Source organism: Triturus cristatus, chromosome 3_2 (assembly GCF_964204655.1).
Source record: "Triturus cristatus chromosome 3_2, aTriCri1.1, whole genome shotgun sequence".
In the NCBI taxonomy this organism is placed as follows: Eukaryota; Metazoa; Chordata; class Amphibia; order Caudata; family Salamandridae; genus Triturus; species Triturus cristatus.
Genome location: NC_140584.1, coordinates 680,214,948 through 680,236,141, shown reverse-complemented (window position 1 = coordinate 680,236,141; position 21,194 = coordinate 680,214,948). Strand labels below are relative to the sequence as shown.

The 21,194-nt window shown below is 48.6% G+C and overlaps 1 protein-coding gene across 1 annotated transcript in view; it reads left to right on the top strand.

The window, feature by feature from the left end:
* ZC3H15 (zinc finger CCCH-type containing 15) overlaps positions 1-21,194 on the top strand; it is a 235,333-nt gene that overhangs the window by 81,081 nt on the left and 133,058 nt on the right. Inside the window, exon 4 of the mRNA XM_085648699.1 lies at positions 9,272-9,424. Coding sequence (XP_085504825.1) covers positions 9,272-9,424 — 153 coding nt within the window. The remainder of the gene's footprint in view (positions 1-9,271; positions 9,425-21,194) is intronic.

Genomic DNA, 21,194 nt, shown 5'->3' with positions numbered 1-21,194 from the left:
CGGTGGAATCCAAAGCTGGATTCAAGATGAAGATGACCTGAAAATTGAAGGGACAGTGTTCACAGTCACTTGCCAGTGACCCGGGCCAGGAAGATGGATGCCCACGGAAGCCGGGTGATTTCAGGTGATCAAGGGTGTTTTGACTCTTCGCTCACGAGGACCAGGAAGCATCGACGATGACCAGCAGCTGGATTCGGAGTGCCCCACGACGTCTGCAGCTTACTGAGGTGTCGGCAACCGGATTGGAGCCAACAGGCCTTGGCAACAGCAAGTCTTGTGAAAAGTGAATAAAGTCAGCGGTGCAGACCAGCAAGGTCTGAGGGACTCACCCAGCGAGGATGAGTGAGGGCAAGCCTGGAGCAACCAGGGGAGCCCTTTTGTTCGATCAGAAAGTCTTCGGGGGACCCACAAGCTAACGGGCAAGGGATCGCAAAGACGCCTCGTGAGGAAATGCTTCACAGGAGCCCACGGTCACTCGGGACAGGGTAGGCCTCAGATTTTCGCTGCAAAACCTGCTAGAGGCTTGGGCCACAAATGGTCCAAAGCACAAGTTCGTAGAACGTCGTGAAGGGGTTGCACTCTACAATAGTGCACGGTACCCAGTTATTGCAGTTCCTCGTCACTCGTGGGGTCCACTCGCCTCAGCTCTACTGGGGACTCACAATGGCCGTCGAAGTCAGGAAATCCACTTCCGGGGCTGCAGGGACTTCGGACTCCGGCGGGAGCGGGAAAGTTTGCGACCGTTGATTAGATTTTTTGGTGCCTGCCAAGCAGGGGAGTCACTCCTTGACTCCAAGGGAGATTCTTCTGTCTTCCAAAGGTAGTGGAACGTCGAAGGGCCAGGATTCTTCTTGTAAAGCGTCGTCCAGGGTTATCTAACTTGCAATGGCAAGGTTTCCCTATCTTATACTGAAGGTAAGGGAGGGACTCGCTCTATGACCACTCCTCTGGGAGGGTCAGGGTAGGGGGTGGTTACACCCACTTCCCTTCGTCCAGTTTCGCGCCAGATTAGGGACAGGTAGCCCCTGAACCGGTTTGAGCTGGCATATGCACAGAGGAGCCTACTGCTCCCCCAGTGCAGGACTTCAAAGCACTCTAGGAGTGCACCCACCCAGCCCCAATACACTAAATCCTGTCTGGAAGGTGATGACACCTCCCTGTGACAGGATGCCTATTGTTGGGCCTCCTCCACTGCGAGTTTCAGTCAGCAGCAGGAGGGCAGCCCAGTGTCTGTGCTGATGGCATCCATTTTGTAATGCCAGGGCTCTTTCAGATTTCTACTGTGTTACCACAGTAGGTACATGTCGTCCCCTCTAGAAGGGTGGGAATCCTACTCCCACATCATGGACTGATGTGGGGGTATGATTCCAAGTTGTTTGACACCAAGCACTACATGTTTTGATGCAGTCATTCCAAAGTTAGCATTATAATGCACTTAAGAGTATATGGTTTAACCGCATCCACAAACAGCCACAGAAAATATAGACTCTGCCAGCTGCAGAGGGGCCCTGCTCATGCAGAGGCACCCCCTCACATTGTAAACCAAGCACCCTGCCCTCAGGATTGATAGGGCCTGCCATAGGGGTGGCTGATAGGTTTATATGTGTGTGTATGGTGAGATATAGGAACCTATACCTCAGTGAGGAGTGCTATCACTACCTCACACAGGCTGCAGTAGCAGGCCTGTGGTGTCAGGTTGAGTCTGCTTCCCAGGGGTGGCATAATACATGCTTCAGCCCCTGGTAGGCCTGTGAAGTGCCCATGCCCTAGGTACCATATACTAGTTGCCTAAAAGGTACCACAGTATCCAATCACTAGTGCATCTTATATGCACACCAATCATTTAAGGGAGTAAGAAGATAGGCTGGGGTCCTGGATAGCAGGATCCCAGTCAGACTAGTCAAAAACCATTCAAACACCAGGAACAAAGTGGGGGCAAACATGTAGTCAGATTCCACCCTCCTACATAAACCCCCCCAAACGAAAGGAGATGAGGCTAACCTTGTCCAGATGCCTTTATTTCCTGAGTGGCCATATAAGGAAGAACCTGCACTGGCATGGGTGCTCCCTGTCTCATGGTCCACTTGGGAAATCCTACCCCAAGGGGTTCTAGAATTTCTCCAAAGTCTAGGGAAATTGCCTGATTTGTGTTTTGGTACAGAAGTAGGCTGGTGGCGTGTGAGTCTGGAAGTGAGGCCCTATTTGGGGTGGTCTCAACTTCCTCAGAAAACTGGTCACCATGGAAGCCTTTCTGTCCATGACTGTCACATCTGGCCCTAAGGGTCAACCTCTGGCTGCCTACAGCTGGGTTTTGGGTCCCTTTGGTTGGAGCAGTGGAGGGCATTGGAATGTTTGGGGCACCTATGTCCCAGGTCTCCCTGTGCCCAACAGAGTCCATCTGTGGGATGCCTGTACCCAGGGGTAAGGGGGGTCCCTCAGTTTGTAGAGGAATATTCACCTGGTTAGAACTACTCTGCTGGGAGTCCCTAATCTGCTGATGAGGGGGTTCCTCTGGACAGGGGCCCACTAAGGGTCCCCTGACCTCTGTAGCCCCGGGCTGACTGAGGCAGGGTAGAGAGGGGCAGGATACCTGCTCTAGACTGGGTACCACCTTGGAAGGATCCCCTGCCATCAGAGCTGTGGCCAGGACAGGCCTGACCACTTCTGGGGCAGTTACTTCACAAGGGTCAGGATCAGTTCCCTTAGAAAGCTGACCCTCACCTTTAGTCTGGTGGGTGGAGGACTGTTCCTCACCCCCTATGCTCTCTGTTTGTGTGGAGTGATCCATTGTTTCAGGCTTCACTCCCCTTAATTTCTCCTGGGGTGGAGGTGAGGCCCTCCGGGTCTCATCCACTCTCTCAGGGATGCCTAACATTCTTAAATGGGCATTGTTATCTACCTCAGCCCAGGTTGGGGACACTGCCACTCTCTTTCGGCCAGTGACCCCTCCCCAACTGAGATTTACCACTGCCATGGGATGGTCTGTCCTTATTCCATCAATATTGGTCACCTGGTATCTAAACTCAGGTAAAAGCTGTTCTAGGGGCACTAGTTTTCTTGTCACCATGGTGACACTAGCCCCTGTGTCCCTGTAGGCCACAGCCTTCTGACCATTGACCATGGGCTCTTGTCTGTACCTGCCCAAGATATTGGGACTCATGGTAAAGTTGGCAAACCCCATGCCACCATCACAGACTAGAGTTGCTTGTGTAGGGGACCTGGTTAGGCCAGAGTCCACCTGAGTTCCCCAAGAAAACCCAGCTAAGTTTTTGGGTGCACTCCCACCACCTGGGGGATTACTACTGGTAGTAACAGGAGGTGTTGGCGCTGCAGTGGGAGGAACATTTTCTTTATTGCCATTCTTTGGACAACTGGAGTCAGTTTTCCAGTGGCCAGGTTGCTTGCACACATGGCAATATGGTTTCTTATTGGAAGAGGAAGGATTTTGAGACCCACCCCTAGAACTGGATTTTTGGGGCCCTTCAGAGGACTTTTCTGTTTTATTATCCCCACCTTTCTCTTTGGGCTTAGTGGAATCTTTCTTCTGTTCACCACCTTGGTTCTTGGGCCTCACCCTGGTTCTGACCCATTTGTCTGCCTTCTTTCCCAATTCTTGGGGAGAGGTCAGATCAGAGTCCACCAGGTACTGGTGTAAGAGTTGGTTTTGACAATTGTTAAGGATCTGCTCTCTCATAATCAAATTATACAATCCTTTAAAGTCAGTTGCTCTACTGCCAACTATCCAACCCTCCAGAGCCTTGGTAGCACAATCTACAAAGTCCACCCAGTCCTGTGTCTGTGCCTTCTGGGTATCTCTGAACTTCAACCTGTACTGTTCAGTGGTTTCAGCCAAACCCATCTATTAATACACTCTTCAGGACTTCATAATCATCAGCATCCTCTTCTCTAACAGTGAGGAGCTTGTCTCTACCTTTATCTGAAAAGGAGAGCCACAAGATTGCTGCCCACTGTTTCTGGGGGACCTGTTGTACTTTACAGGCCCTCTCCATAGCAGTTATCCACTTGTGGATATCATCCCCACTCTGGTAGGGAGGAACAACCTTGGACAGGTTCCTATGGTCTGGAATGTAATCTCTGCCTCTAGGGACACTGTTGCTGCCACCAGGGGGTTCTAACCCCTATTTCTTAGAATCTCTCTGAAGCTCAAAGGCTTCTCTATCTAAGGCCAATTGCTTGGTTCTGAGGGCAAGCCTAGCTTCCTCATACTGGAGCATCTTGTACCTTTCAGAGGAGGTCTCTCTTCTATTAGAGTATGAGTTCCTCTGATGGACAGATTCTCTGCCAGAGTAATATGAGTGGTTAGATTCCCTTGAGGGGGACCTAGGCCTCTCTTCCACTCTGTCAGCTCTCTTAGGGAGAATTCCTCTGTCCTGTTCAGACCCTTCTGGGTCTGGCCCTTCAATCAGAGTCCAGGTCATCTGGATTTTCATCATCTGACCCAGAGACTATGGCTGACCCACCCCCTGATCCAGATCCACTAGCTCCTAGAGCCAGTCTAGGATCATCTGCTATCAGTATATTTATCAGGTGTAGTGTGGAGGGACTCTGTCCTAACCCCACGTGTCTTGCAACACACATGGCCTTCAAGTGAAAGAAGGTCATGTCCTTGTACTGAGGCTGGGTGGACCCACTGGCTACATCCCTTGAGGACATTCTGGTGTTATGCAGTGTTGCACTACCTACACTAGTTTGTGGCCTACTGATCCTAGCTTGAGCTGTAGCAAGGGTGTGCTATCCCTTCACAAACAACTCTAAGTTCAGTAGAACTTATTGATACTAAGCTTGACTTTTATATGTACCTTGAGTACCTTTAGTAATTTTCAGTTAGTAATTCAAATAGAGATTTTCTGGTAAAACAATGGCAAGCTGGAATCCCACACGCTACCCACCAATGTGAGAAGTTGACCTGGCATATGCTGGTCACTAGTTATAGTGGCCACCTTGCACCAGTCCAATTCCACTCTTATGGTAGATAGGTTTAAGACAACCTTTTAAAGAAAGCTATCCTGGTAGTAGCTGTGGAGAGCAACCTTCAGGCTAAGTCTCAGAGGAATGTAAAGCAGCTTGTTTTACCTTATAATCTCTTGAATTACCAAATGAAAGGACACCACACAGGTGTACATATATCAAATATATATGTATTTATTTCTAGACACACTCTACTAATCTCTTTATAAGATTAGAAGCCAGGAACACATTGAAATATTAACGTTTCACAATAAGTTGAGCACAAATATGTCGGGGCCCTAGGGGCGTACCAGACCATATACTAAAAAAGAGGTTTAGGAAAGTTGACTTGCAAGGGGACAAGGCCAAGGGCCTGTAGAATCGCTGGGGCTTCACTAATGCAGCAGAAGCAGGTAAGTAAAAGACCCACGGGAGACGTATGCAGTGTGAGAACACAGCTGCGGGTTCCCTATTGATTTCAATGGAGCAAGTCGCGGTTGGATTTTTAAAGTTTAAGGGTACTTCGAGGCAGTCTATAAGCAAGCCACTTACAAGGTAAGTAATTTGAGGGCCAACACACACTAGGGCACCGGAGTGCACGAGTTACCTCACCCAGGGAAGCCGGGTACGTAGGTGTCTTTTGGTGTCGGGTCGCGTCGCTGTTTTCTATGGAGACCAAAGAAGATTTGCTGCTTGCGAAGCCTGAAGAAGTGTCCCGTGGAATCCAGGGCTGGATTCAAGATGAAGATGACCTGAAAATTGAAGGGACGGTGTTCAGTCACTTGCCAGTGACCCGGGGCCAGGAAGATGGATGCCCACGGAAGTCGGGTGATTTCAGGTGATCAAGGTTGTTTTGACTCTTCGCTCACGAGGACCAGGAGGCATCGACGATGACCAGCAGCTGGATTCGGAGTGTCCCACGACGTCTGCAGCTTACTGAGGTGTCGGCAACCGGATTGGAGCCAACAAGCCTTGGCAACAGCAAGTCTCGTGAAAAGTGAATAAAGTCAGCGGTGCAGACCAGCAAGGTCTGAGGGACTCGCCCAGCGAGGGTGAGTGAGGGCAGGCCTGGAGCAACATGGGGAGCCCTTTTGTTCGATCAGAAAGTCTTCGGGGGACCCACAAGCCAACGGGCAAGGGATCGCGAAGACGCCTCGTGAGGAAATGCTTCACAGGAGCCCACGGTCACTCGGGACGGGGTAGGCCTCTGATTTTCGCTGCAAAACCTGCTGGAGGCTTGGGCCACAAATGGTCCAAAGCACAAGTTCGTAGAACGTCGTGAAGGGGTTGCACTCGACAATAGTGCACGGTACCCAGGTATTGCAGTTCCTCGTCACTCGTGGGGTCCACTCGCCTCCGCTCTGCTGGGGACTCATAATGGCCGTCGAGAAGTCAGGAAATCCACTTCCGGGGCTACAGGGATTTCGGACTCCGGCGGGAGCGGGAAAGTTTGCGACCGTTGATTCAAGTTTTTGGTGCCTGCCAAGCAGGGGAGTCACTCCTTGACTCCAAGGGAGATTTTTCCGTCTTCCAAAGGTAGTGGAACGTCGGAGGGCCAGAATTCTTCTTGTAAAGCGTCACCCAGGGTAATCTAACTTGCAATGGCAAGGTTTCCCTATCTTATACTGAAGGTAGGTGAGGGACTAGCTCTATGACCACTCCTCTGGGAGGGTCGGGGTAGGGGGTAGTTACACCCACTTCCCTTTGTCCAGTTTCACGCCAGAGCAGGGACAGGTAGCCCCTGAAGCGGGTTGAGCTGGCATATGCACAGAGGAGCCTACTGCTCCCCCAGTGCAGGACTTCAAAGCACTCTAGGAGTGCACCCACTCAGCCCCAATACACTAAATCCTGTCTGGAAGGTGGTGACACCTCCCTGTGACAGGATGCCGATTGTTGGGCCTCCTCCACTGCGAGTTTGTCAGCAGCGGGAGGGCAGCCCAGTGTCTGTGCCGGTGGCATCCATTTAGTGATGCCAGGGCTTTTTCAGATTTCTACCGTGTTACCACAGTATGTACATGTCGTCCCCTCTAGAAGGGTGGGATCATACTGCACTTAAGAGTATATGGTGTAACCGCATCCACAAATAGCCACAGAAAATATAGACTCTGCCAGCTGCAGAGGGGCCCTGCTCATGCAGAGGCACCCCCTCACATTGTAAACCAAGCACCCGCCCTCAGGATTGATAGGGCCTGCCATAGGGGTGGCTGATAGGTTTATATGTGTGTGTATGGTGAGATATAGCAACCTATACCTCAGTGAGGAGTGCTAACACTACCTCACACAGGCTGCAGTAGCAGGCCTGTGGTGTCAGATTGAGTCTGCTGCCCAGGGGTGGCATAATACCTGCTTCAGCCCCTGGTAGGCATATGAAGTGCCTATGCCCTAGGTACCATATACTAGGGGCTCATAAGGTACCACAGTATCCAATCACTAGTGCATCTAATATGCACACCAATCATTTAAGGGAGTAAGCAGTTATGGCTGGGGTCCTGGATAGCAGGATCCCAGCCAGACTAGTCAAAAACCATTCAAACACCAGGAAAAAAGTGGGGGCAACCATGCAGTCAGATTCCACCCTCCTACAATTCGGCAAATATTTCAGACTATATCAGAATTAGGGAAACACCAGTGAACCACATTTTATTCTTGTATTTCTGAAGTGTGATGGGCACAGATATTGTTATATAAGTGTTGCCGAATTTCACACTTTTGAGCTCTGTGTGTTTTAGCAGTAAAACTGAAGGTATTGTCTGTAATGGTAGTGTGCAACCACACCATGCTTTAGTAATAAATTTGTGGAAAAGTGCTCTAAAATGTACCTCCTGCTACATACTACATCCTTACCACTCTCCTGCTGAATACATTGGCTATACTTGTTTTTTTTGTACGACACAAGGATTTTTCATAATCAGTATGACTTCAGTGATGTAACATTAATGGTAGTATCCTACTCTGAAAATTATTCCAGCAAAATTGTCGCAAGCCAATTGCAAAATGTCAATTCATGCATGAGCCCTTATTGGTATAAATCGTTTCAACTGTCCTGTTTCTACGCAAGTCTTAAAGGAAGCAGCGTACTGTAATTTAAATAGCATTTGCTCAAATATGTGCCCATGCCCCCAATTTTTAACTTCAGTACTGAGTACTACCACACAAGTACTGAAAGACTAGACATAATCAATAAAGCATGTATACTGTTATTTGTATTTCACTTCTCAACAAAACGTTATAACAGATTTTAATAGGGTCCACTGAAAACAGTGCAGGGACACATTCAGATGACTTTTCACAAGTATCTAAAACTACAAAGTAATAAAATCAAAAGCAATAAAGGAAGTATGTGCATTGACTTTACAAGCAATAATCAAAAGAACCACCAAAAATGATCCTTTTATCAGCAGAGGGAGGTCTTTGTCAGAGTATTTAACGGAGCCTGTTTCGGAGCATTCCTAATCTTTCCAGATCAGTGCAGCCCTCACACACTACAGACCATGTTTTCGGCCCCTCGGAAAATCATTGTAAGTACCCATGATGTACTGTGTAGCATCACTAAAAAACATTTCCAAATTCAATAGGTCCCATAAACGAGACCCATTGGCTTTGCCAATGCTTGTTTCCTTACTGATACCTATCTAATTTTGTATATGTAAATTTTATATTTCTCATACATCTTAAATATTATGCCAACTGTTCTGCTGTGTCCTTTTGCTTGATCCATGGTGTTTTGCTTACCACAGGTTTTCCAAATTCTCACTGCTCTGTTCAGCTTAGTCAAGGCTGTTTACCCTGTTTCCTGTATCCTCTTGAGGACAGGAGCTCATTACGATCCCACTAGTGCACATTCTGTTTCATGGGTTTTTATCATGTGTGTTGTGCTGTTAGTGGTGTGAATATGCTCTGTAATTGCTGTGGAGCTCTCAGATGACAGCCTAAGCCCTTTGGGCGTATTTTATTCACCACCCTCTTGTCATTTACATGCAGTTGTGAGGGAATGGGGAATTTACTTAAAATACACTATGCTAATGAATAGCTAAACCGCAGTGTGGAGGCCCATCTGAGCCTCCAGCAGGTCTTCGTCAATAGTGCAGCATCATTTGAAGCTGTTGTGTAGCATCTGAACCATGCTCGCCAACCTGATGAATGTTTTACAAACCCATTTTGACTCGCACTTCAAGGGGAGTACCTCCCATGGAAAACAGAAATTACGGAATCAACAGTTACTTAACTGCTATAAAGTTCTTGAATAACTTTTTATTTTTACATTTTCCATTGATCATTGTATATTATGTTTTTTTTAAAATAGGTGCAGATCCCAAATCTGTAGTCTGTGCCTTTTTTAAACAAGGGCAGTGCACCAAAGGAGACAAGTGCAAATTCTCCCATGACTTGACTTTGGAGAGGAAGTGTGAAAAACGTAGTGTCTACATTGATGGACGAGATGAAGAACTTGAAAAGGGTATGTTGTAAACATGTTTGGTGTCATGGAAATTTCATAAACCGTTTTATGACTCCATTTGTAAGCTATATTTTATAGCGTAGCAAAGTCCTTATCAGGTTGTTTAATTAAGTTTCACAAACACATGGCCAGAAACGCAAGTTGCTAACTTCACACAGCAGCCACTTTGTCTCTGGAACTGACTGCTTTTGACCTCCTTTACTCCTACTTTAATTACCCCAATTTGACTTCCCACTGGTGGCAGAACTGTCTGCAACTTGCTTGCCTAGTTATCGAATGTCCTTCGTTCTAGCTCTTCACACTACCTGTCAACAAAATGAAGCTGTCCAGTGAGTCTCATTAACTATGCTGCTCTGACAGTACTCTAATTGCTGTCTTCAACAAAAAGTTAACCCTGAGCCGTTCGTTCCCCAAAAGTTTACCAAAGGTTAGGAACTTGTTCCCCTGGTCCATCCACACACATTCCTCCCTCCCCACCTTCGAAAAAGCACTGTAGCATCATAGACTTTCTTCCAAGTAAACTGATAAAGTTTTATTTTCTAATGATCAGAACCGCTAATAGGTGACTTGGCTTTTGGTAGATCCCTTAAGTTAGTGTTCGAGGCATATTTAGCTGTAGATACACATGCTCTGCATAATTCTGACCTGCAGTGTTGGGTCTGTAAGTTTGCAAGTTGTTTTCTCTTCAAAGAAGTCTTTCGATTCATAAGAAGTGACTCCTCCCGTTGGTGATAATGCGCATGGGCATCAAATCTGTTGTTACATTGTTTTCTTTCCCCCATTGAAACTTTCGCCCGTTAATTTGACGTGCTCCCATTGCGGTCTTCGGGTCTGCTCTTTATTTAAACCAGCTTCGACCGAGAATGCGCTGCTAATGGAACGAACTCCTTTTCGCTTCTGCCCCAGGTGCCACGTGAAGTGCCCGAGAACCGACCTCCTTTGTTTCCAATTCATGTCTGTATCCGGACCATCAGGATGCGTGGAGACCCTTTCGATCAATAGACGTTACATGACCTTATGGGAATGTCGCAGAGGGATGCAACATAGAGAGATCGAAGATGTCGAGCAGGAACAGGAAGAGCTTGATGAGGCATTTGCAGCTGAGGAAGAGGCCTTTTCCATCGATGACTCCCGTTGGGCTCCTCCTCCAACCTCAACACTGGATTCCAGATACACAATCTTCTTTTGAGCCAGCGGAGAGTGCGTTTGCATGCCCCTGTTCTGCCCTCCCACCCCGAATTCAGTTTCAACCGACTTTTCGGCTTCCGGGCCACCTCTGCCAGCAGGCTATGGTGGGCACTGACCATCTGCTATGGATGCCCTACTCTTGGGCTTGGCAACAAAAGCCAAGCTGAAACGGCAGTCTCCTGCACCGTGCCAATCTGACTCTGCACCAAGCCGACCATCTGCCTCTTCGGTTCCAATCTCCCCACCTCCAACCCCTTCAGCTCGGACCACCTCTGATCCGAAAAAGAAAACTACTTCAGCACCAAAATGTAAGAAACTGGCTCTATATATACTACACCAAAATGGGGTATAGTGTGTATAGAGTCCAAGTGACCCCAGTGGTAAGCAGAGGTTAAAGTTAGATGGAACTTACTCTCTAATTGTGGTAGAGTGGTCGAGCAGTAAGGCAGTATCAGAGGACAGTGTTAAACATTTGATGTAAACACTCAGTCAGCAAATGAATTCACACACTCAATGACTGAACTCTAGGCCAATTGTGTTTGAATACAAATATATACTGTTTTATTTTTCGAACCAAGAAAGCCTGGCACAGGTAAGCGTTAAATACATTTCAGTAATAAGTTACTGCATATAGAACAGTTTGAAAATGCAATAGAAATTGTACTTTGATTTACAGGGGATGCAGTAGGATTCAACACTTAGCAAATACAGTACATTGATATGAATAGGCTTTTTCAGTAAATTACAAGCAAGTTACTTTTTACGTTACTTTTCTAACTCAGTGCTGGATAACTAGATTCAGTACTGGGACATTTACTGTAAACAGGTAAGTAATTGCGTTTAGGTTATTCGCATGATTTTTAAATAATATTTTTAGATTTCAAAACTCCACACTTAAAAACTTTTTGGAAGAAAATTGTCAATGTTATCCTATGGAGGAAAAACAGGTTATCGGTTTACAGGTAAGTAATCGACTGTGGGAGTTAAGGTTCTGTGGTTAGCCTCAGGGGTCCCCCCAGGTTAGTGATGCACTGTTGTTGCACCCACAGCGGCACTAGAGCGGCCGGGTGCAGTGTGTTGAGGCCCAATGTTATCCAATGGGGGATAGGGGACCTCCGGTTGGTGGCTGCTGGCAAGCAGGCCACTGGGTTGTGGGAGCAAAGCTCTTGGGGTGAAGGTCAGGGCAAATGGGGAAACAAAGTAGCCCAAAAGCTGCACCCTCAGCGGCACTGGGATGGCCAGGTGCAGTGTGCTTTTTTGACGTCGGGCGCCCTGTTGTTTTCTATAGAGAACCTGCGGTTTGCAAAAGCACTGCAGGCAGGAAGACGAAGGACTTCTGGGTGCGTCCACCACTTGGAGAGGTAAGTTGGGAAGTTAAGGGTTGGTTAGGCACCGTCTGTATGGGTACACAAGGCCGGGGGGCGTCGGGTGCCTTTTGGGGTTGGATCTTCTTACCAGCTCCTGGTCGCGGTTAGGGGGGCCCTCTGGATTTAGGCTGCAGGCGTAGGCTGGAGGCTTGAGGCAGGTCAGGGGCCGCCGGATCTCTGGTCAGGATAGTCTGTGTGACCTCCTCGTGGTGTTTTTCCACTTGAGCTCGGGCCGGGTTCGGTGGGTGCAGAGTGGGCTGTATTCGCGGTCTGGCTGGTGCCAGAAGCTGCAGTTTGAACAAATCCAGTGTTCACGGGAGACGCAGTCTTTAGAAGTGAAGACAGGCAGGTTTTCTTGAGGTTGCTGGCTGCAGGACACACCGGGATTTCGCAGGAGCAGGTTCGAGGGGGAGGCAGGCCGGTACGGCTTGGGGCCAAGTCAGTGGGCGTCGTCCTCTTGTTAGCTCTGCACGGCTCTTCAGTCCTTCTTCTTATCTTCTTTCTTGTGTCTTGTCTGGATCTGAGTAAGCAAGGTTCAGGGTGCCCCTTAAATACTAGATTTAGGGGTGTTACAGGTAGGTAAGGGCAGGGACCAATGGGTCCCTTCCCTGGGGTGAGTACACCCCCTATCGTGCCACCCTTCAGTGGGAGGGGGGCAGGAGCCTGTCCCTGGTTGTCTAGGTCCCTCCATCCTCTAGATGGTGGGGACTCAGAGTTGTGCTTCACCTCGCCTCCCCCACCTGAGGGGTGGCGTTGGCAGATGTGGGCACACCTCTTTTCCTCACTTGTTTTTCCCGCTGGCTTTCCCTCCCAAAGTGGGGGTAGAACCAGTGGGGACCAGTTGCTCACAGCACGCAAATGGTCTGGGGAGGCTCACAAAGGCGGCATGCCTTTGAAGCTTCCCCTTGTGAACCCTGCTCATCCTGGGGGAGGAGGCTTGGCACCTCGTCCCAAGATGTGCATTGTTTCAGGTCTCCGAGAGCAGCAACCTCTCGACCCATGGGTCCAGAAACATGTCTGTTGGTGGCAGCCTAAGCAGCCACTCAGTCAGGTCACTAGGAGTTGGTCGAGTTTCAGGGGGCATCTCTAAGCTGCCCTCTGTTGTGCATTTTGCATTAAATCCCACACTGGCATCAGTGTGGGTTTAATGTACTGAGAAGTTTGATACCACACTTCCCAGTCTTCAGTGTAGCCATTATGGTGTTGTGGAGTTCGTGATGACAGTCCCAGCACCATATACTCTCAATGGCAGCGCTGCACTTACAGTGCCCAGGAATGGACTTGGACACTGTAGGGGTACAGGGCTCATGCACCTATACCCTCACCACTGGCATAGGGCACCCAGCTAGAGGGTGACTGATGTATGCCAGGGCAGTGGTTTGTGGGCATGCGCCATGTCGACTCTTCACTTTGTTCTGCATCAAGACACTCAGCCTGCAAAGGCAGGGTGTGAGTGTCAGGGTACAGGACCTCTAAGGGTGGCACAATAAGTGCTGCAGCCCTTAGAGGCTTATCTGGTCACAGAGCCCTGGGTACCTGTGCCCAGAGATGCCAATTGGATTTAGGCTTCAATGCAGTTTTAGGGAAGGAACATTTGTCCTGAGTACCTGCTTAGCAGGAGCCCAGGGCACACTCCGTCAAAGAACATCAGCAATTCAGCAAAAAGTGGGGGCATACCATGCAAGAAAGAGGGCACTTTCTCACACAAAATCTTTGGCTTCCACATCCAAGTTGCCTCCAAATCATGCAGAAGCGGCTCGATCCGAAAAAAGAAAGAGCTAAATCGACAGCCTGACAGTGGGTGTATTTTAGCTCAGCTTGTGCACTTGGCGTCCAAATCATCTAAGTGCCAGCTTTCCTTTGCAGTGGCCCTAGATGTCCCAGTGCCTGCTTAATAGGAGGACATTGCAACCAGCCTTTTCCATCCTCCTCTTGCTCTTCACCACCACCTCCTTCACCCTCTTTTCCACTACCACCACAACCTTTACCACCGCATTCACAGGGTGAACCAGAAGATTTCACACCACAATGGTCTCCGCAGTCTCCCATCGATGATCAGAGGGGAGGAGATGATGCATATCCACAGCCCACAGATCCTAGGGTTTTTTATGTTGTTGATCTCCCGTGGTGATACTGGCCCGATCTTTACCCAGCTAGACAATTACCCCCCTGACGATGCTTCAGCTTGTCAAGAATAGGGCAGCAGCATATCACCATGTTCCCCTTGCACAAAGACCTAATTGAGGATGACTTCCTTTTTGAAACTATGCCTAATAACAATGCCCATGTCAAAACCTGCCTATGCTTCAAATATGCTTAGACATGTTGGCTACATTTTCAAAGACCCAGTGCGTGCACGTAACGTAAGCCTGCATCCTCAGACCATATTTACATCAAAGGTCAGCTCTTCCCAGACTCATCAGTTTTATCTAATGCCCGTAAAAGAGCCATTTTTCAATCCTCATCAGATGGTCCTCCACCTGAAAAGGAATCCAAACATATTGATGCTTCATGGAAGCGGGTCGCAGCACAATCCTCCAGGCCTTTGCGGATTGCTAACACTCGAGCCTTGTCAGCAAGATACAACAGGGCACATCGGATGGAAGAACTCCTCCAACATCCCCCTGAGGAGTATAAACCATCATTTGCAATGCTATCGATCTCGCCTTTGGGACCTTATAAGTATTTAGCCATGCAGCACATTATGCTGCTGGGATCTGTAATATCTACTGTTGTTTAACATGGAGGCTTCGACACTAATAGGCACATTACCATGTTATACAATGTTTATGATAATATTTGCAAAACGGTTGCAGCGTCTCTGTTAGAGTGGAAGTAACCTAGTTAAACACATCACCACTTGGGCCCTTCATTTCAAGTTTATGCTAACAGACGAGATTTGCATCAAGTTAGTTTTAATCAAATGCCATAGTGCCTGAGTCATTTTTCTATGCACACAATACTAAAACAATTAAACCAAATAGTGGGGCCGTTGTTTTTAGTTTATAGCCAACAAACAGGCTTACAGGCAAGTCCAACATAACAGGATGACAGACTTAATTTTTTACAAAACATGACTTTTCAGGGTTGTGTGCCAAATAATTATGAAAAGTTGCACATGTTTCGGTTTCTAATCTTTTTATATGTAACAAATCAGAGCATACAAAATGTAAACAAACACGGCACAATATAGGCCTGCTAGAAACAATCAAGACCGAAGCCACTGAGGCCAGTGACCAGGCTGCGCTGCAGGCAGTACTGTACACAGAATGAAAGATGAAGCTGTGCAGCTGCGCCTTCTTGGTGGAAAAAAACCCATTTCATCTTCCTCTTTGTTCGCTAAAAATAAGCAACCGGAGGTCTCCAGTTGCACGGCTTTATCTGCGGGGTAATCCAAGGAGGCTTTGATGCACGGTGGAGTCTGCAACTCAGATGCACACGGCCCTCACAAAATGTAGACCGGGGTCAGCTTGGTCTGTAGATGGGCAGCCCAGTACAGAGCTCTCTACACAGACAGTCCTGGTCAGCAACAGGAACCAGGCAAAGTAAAGTAAGAGGTACGCCGGTGCAGAGCTCTGCAAACAGGCAGTCTGGTTCCCGAGTAGGCAGCCCAGTACAGAGTTGTGTACTGAGGTAGCCCGTAATATCTGTGATATAAACGGACTGCAACTACAAAAAACCGAGCATTTACAATGCAATAGGTCTCGCAATTACATTATTTTGAGTTATTGAAATTGTAAATGGCAATGCCTTTAAAAAAATTAAAAGGCATTGTTATTTACAATACCAAAAGCAACACCTATTGCATTGCATAGCGCGGTGTCCGTGAAGACGGCGCTACGCTCATTAAAGCTTTTGCTGGCGCGTGGGAGTGTATGGATTATTCCACATATCGAGCCACTGGGAAACTTTGCAACAGGTAACATTTTACTCTAAATGCAGGATTGTTAGAGCTTTACACGAACCTCAAGAGACTGACAGAACGTGTTCCAACTACAAAGCGACTTTATTCGACCAATAAATTAATGAATTACCACACAATCATGGTACATGGCAGTGGTGTACAGGATATGGAGACTCTATGGCAGTCTGCCCTATAAGTGACTGACTCTGCTCTGGCCCTGTCATCAGCTGGGATTCTGCCACTTTCCTTGTCGGTCTGTCTGCTCCCGCTTTGGCCCTAGTGACTGCATAGGGTGTCCCCAGTCTGCTTGTTGCAGTGTCTGTCCTTTTTTAATTTTTTTTATTTGTTTATTGAAAGCTTGCGTTACAATACAAACATTTCGCAAGCGAGCCATCCGCTTCGCTTTTATGGGAATCAATGCAAGCAATTTAGAGTACACAATGTGCCAACGAATATATGAAGCAAATATGTGGCAGTCATCTCTTTTAACACAAAAAAAAAAAACACTCCTCCCTGCTCCCTCCCCCGGCACTATAACAAATATGACACAAATGAACAAAACGTCATCTCCTCCTAGAGTCACACATCTATAGAGGTACATTGATGTGAGTCCGATAACATCAGGCATCTTCAGAGTATGAGTGCAAATGCGTGGCACGTTACAAATCAGGATGACTCGGGAGGTATAATGTCAGTGGGGCCCAAAAATCTTTGGGTCGGGACGATTCAGGCAGTTCTTCCGCATATACTTCCAGTTGCTCCCAACAATAAACCATATCTCTGATCCACTTTCGGATCGTGGGCAATCCCTGTGTGCCCCAGCACATCGCCACAGCTCGTTTGGCACAGCTACTAACCTCCTATTGCAAGGTTTTAAAGACATCACATTGCCCAGCAGGCATAACTGAGGCGTACATCTCACCTGTTCCTGCACAACATCCGTTAGCACGCCCACAATTTTGATCCAAAAGGCAGCTATTCCCGTGCACTGCCAGGAGTGGTGTAAGTTGTCAGCGTCTGGTTGTCCGCACCTCACACAACAAGCCGAATCGCTTAACCCAAATTTTCGCAATTGCGTGGGGGTATAATAGAGCTGATGCAGAAAATTAAAGTGTATGATGCGAAGGTTGCAATTAGATGTAAGACGCCCAGTCCGCTTACAACAGAATCGCCAATGATCTGCAGACAGCACTCCCCCCAGCGCCCATTCCACCTAATATGTGAGGTGATCCTCCGCCTCCCTCTCGTGGAGGGATGCAGAATATAATTTGCTAATTAGGCCCTTACGGTGTACTCCAGCAAGCACCACCAGCAGTGCTCGCTGCGGCTCCGCTGGATAATCAGGATAGACGTCCTTGACTGCCTGTCGAACCCTCACATACGTGAAAACCAGCATGAAGTTGTGTGTCCCACCCGCTTGCACGTCTGGCAGTGAGCGGAACTGGCCCTGTTCGTATAGGTCTCCCATCTGCGTAATCCCAGCCATTTGCAGCGCATGCAACGCGGAACGTTCTTGCGCCGCCGATATGCCAGGGTGCGCCGCCAACGGTAATTTAGGGGCATAGAGATAAGGCAGAGATGCCCTTTTAGCCAATGCCTGCCAAGCCCAGGCAGTGCACTGCACCGGGTTGATTTCCCTCCGGGGGCCACCACTACCACCCAAAAGGGCAGCCGCCACTAATGGCAAGGGGAGTATTGCATCGGCTTCTATTGCAGTATGCGGAAGAAAACGTTGGGTAAAAAAACAATAATGCGCAAATTGCGCCTGTGCGCACCGATAATATAGGCATAGACCCGGTGCCTCAAAGCCCCCACATTTAAATGGTTTATCCCAGCTGCAACGGGGTTTCTTGCCACCCCCGCCCCCCAGACAAATGACAGGAGGGCAGTCTGCAGCGCCTTAAAGATGGAAATGTTCAAGCGGAGTGGAATATTCACAAAGAGATATAATTTTGGCAGAATGGGCATTTTGGTCACCGCAATGCGGTCCGCAAGCGGGAGAGGTAGACGGGGCCACCGCTCGGCTTTGTCTTTGATTTGTGTAATAGTGCGCCTATAATTCATAGAGATTACCTGCTCCGGATCTCTATGTAACCAAATCCCCAAATATTTCACGGGGTCCAGGACAATGGAAAGTCTAAGTCGCCCTCACGGGTACCTGCTGTCAAGGGGAATACCGTTGACTTGGCCCAGTTTATCCCCAAGCTGAAGATTCCTTCAAATCTTACATATTCGCGAAGCAGTGCAGGGAGGTAGGTCGCAGGTTCTCAGACATACAAAAGCATGTCGTCTGCGTAGCGTGAGAAAACAAGCAGTCGCTGTCGGAAGCCTAGGGCAGCCGGGGCATGCAATTGGCACAACTTACAAGCCAGCGGTTCTAGCGCTAAGGCAAATGGCATCGGCGAGAGGGGGCAGCCCTGTCGTGTACCTCTGCCTATAGGGAACGTTGATGACACCCACCCGTTCACCCGAACTCTGGCAGTGGGTTCAGTGTACAACACCCTGACCCATTGTAAAAAAATTAAAAGGGGGGAAACCCCATCCGTATGAGTACAGTAAACCTATATTCCCAAGAAAGAGAATCAAAGGCTTTAGTGGCGTGGAAGTACTGCCACGGCCTGAAATTCGGGGTCAAAGTAGTGGAGAGTCGCGAAAAGCGTGCGTAAGTTGTGCGTGGTGGAGTGTGCAGGTACAAACCCTGACTGGTCAGGAAGTACCAACAGGGCGACCAGCGGCTGAAGTCGGGGCCAACCAGTCAAGCGCTACATCATCCAAATACTTGTGAATTTCATCAGGTTGCACCACGTCCCTATTCCTATAAAGAGCAGTATAATAGCCAAGTATAGTCTCACTAATGCTACCCGTGATGTAGTGGGCCTCCAACGCCCCATCAAGCATCTCCGTGATATATTCCTGGCTCCTAGGAGCAGCCATCTTTTGTGCAAGTAAACGGCTAGGCCGCCCCCCCCCCTCCCCCCCCCTCACCTCACCCTAATAATGGACCTTACTATGCCTGGACCTATGTACTATCTCCTGGTCGGCAGTTTAGTTGTGTTCAGTCACCAGCTCCCGGATCTTTGACAGCGTTTCGGGCAGTAGGTTTGTCTCATATTCTCGTTCTAGGGTCAAAATGTCAGGAGCCAGTTTGCGAATCCTGTGTCATAGATCGCGCAGTACACCAGCTTGTGCCCCCATACAGACCCCTCTGATGGTGACTTTTAATGCCTTCCATACAGTGCCCACGTTATCAACCGAACCGACATTTTCCCTAAAGAAATTGTGAATAGCCTCGCTGACTGTGGCCCAGAAAACTGTCAGATAGGGAAGACGGCTACAATCGCCACTGGAACGGCAGTCTCTCACACGCGGGGATTTGTAACTCCAAGAGCACCGGAGAGTGGTCCGAAAGTGTCCGAGCCAGATGACGTACGCCACCCGCCCATGTGCATGCAACCTCAGTGGCCAGCCAGAAATCCAGGCGGGACCAAGTCCCATGCACAGAGGAAACCAACGTGCTCTCTCGTATCTCTGGGTGTTGCAGACGCCACACATCTTTCAAATGCCCCGCATCTTATCAAGCACTGCAGCGCCTCCGCAGCCTGTTTAGGCCGTACCAGCCCTCTGCCCATGCGATCAACCTCCATATCCAGACAAACATTAAAATCCCCGCCCCATATTATCTCCGCATCTGGGAACCCCGAGATACGGCGCCAGACATCAAAAAATGCGGGGTCGTCAACGTTCGGTCCATACACGTTCACCAGTAAGACATTCGACGCACCTAATTGACCATGTATCAGCACCATTCGGCCCAGGTCATCTGTCTCAGTGCGCCTGACCTGAAATCGGATCCCCTCGTTAATCGGTGTGATCACTCCCCGCACATAGCTAGAATAGGAGGAAGCTACACGTAGTCCAGCCCATCTACCTCCCACATTCTTTTCAGTTAATTTCGTGAGGCGAGTCTCCTGCAAAAAAGCAATCTGGACATCCATGCTGTCTAAGTAGGCGAACACAGACCTGATCTTTTTACGCACGTTCCAAGTTAAAAATTGTATGGTACCTTTCATCAAGTCAGTAGAGTGCAGAGAATTCCAGCTAATGAGTTTGTCAAAGACATATATGTGCCAGTGTAACCAGGAAGAGACGATTCACGATACAATAAACATGAAGTACCATGTTGCCCCACTCCCATCATAGCCCTCTTTCCTCCCCACCCACTTCAGCGTGCCAAAGCCATCCCTACCCAAAGCAAACAACCCCTAACAAACAAATCTAACAGTTCGTATACTGTGGGGTATTCCCATTAGGGGAACACTAGAGAGCTACTTGCCTCCCATATGGCAGGAGGTGGCTAATCAGAGCTATATCCCTGCGCTAAAAAGAAAACCGGAATTGACAATGAAGAGATACTTAGTGCATCCTACACACTGCTCTTACTATGTGTAGTGCATCCCGCAGCAAACCCTGTCAAGTCGAGCGAGAATTTCACACACCACAAATATAGCATGTAACCAGCCAGCAGATCAATAGGCAACATATAATACACAGCTTCTAGCCATTGCACATATCACGACTCCACCTCTTCTGGTTCAGTCTGAGACTCACGCCTCCGCCGTTTCAGTTTTTTTGGCTTGTTCCATCGCTGCCTTGGGTTCAGAAAAGAGTCTTGACTCTCTCTCCTAGCCAATTCATAGGCGGGCAGGGTACAGCATGGCATAGGAAATGCCTTCGGTTTGAAGGAGTTTCTTCACCGCTCCGAACTCCCTCCGAGCAGTTTGGACGGTGACTGTAAAGTCTGGAAAAAAGGATAAAGCGTTCCCTTGACACTCAATAGTGCCTTTCTCTCTGGCAATCCGCAGGATACAGTCTCGGTCCCTGTAATTTAATAAGAGAGCAATGATGGGGCGGAGCACCTGGCACCGGCCTTGCCGCCAGTGAGCGGTGGGCCCGCTCCACGATAAACATGGTAGACAGATTCTCGGGGCCAAAGATGTCTTTTAGCAGAGTCTCAATGTAGGTCTCCATCCTCCTAGTGTTCGTCGATTCCGACAGGCCTGTAATTCGGAGATTGTTGCGACGAGACCTGGCCTCCAAGTCCTCCTTCTTGGCCTGTATCAGTGCCAGTACCTTCTCCATATTTAGAGTCTTGTCTGATACCTCGCTCAACCCATCTTCAGTGGAGACTCGCTGCTCAATCTCCCCCATTCTGGCGTTTTGTTTCTCCAGCTGGGAGGACATGTGGTCCAGCCTATGGTTCACAGCTGCCATAATGCCCTCGATAGACTGGAGGCATTTCTGCATTGCAAGT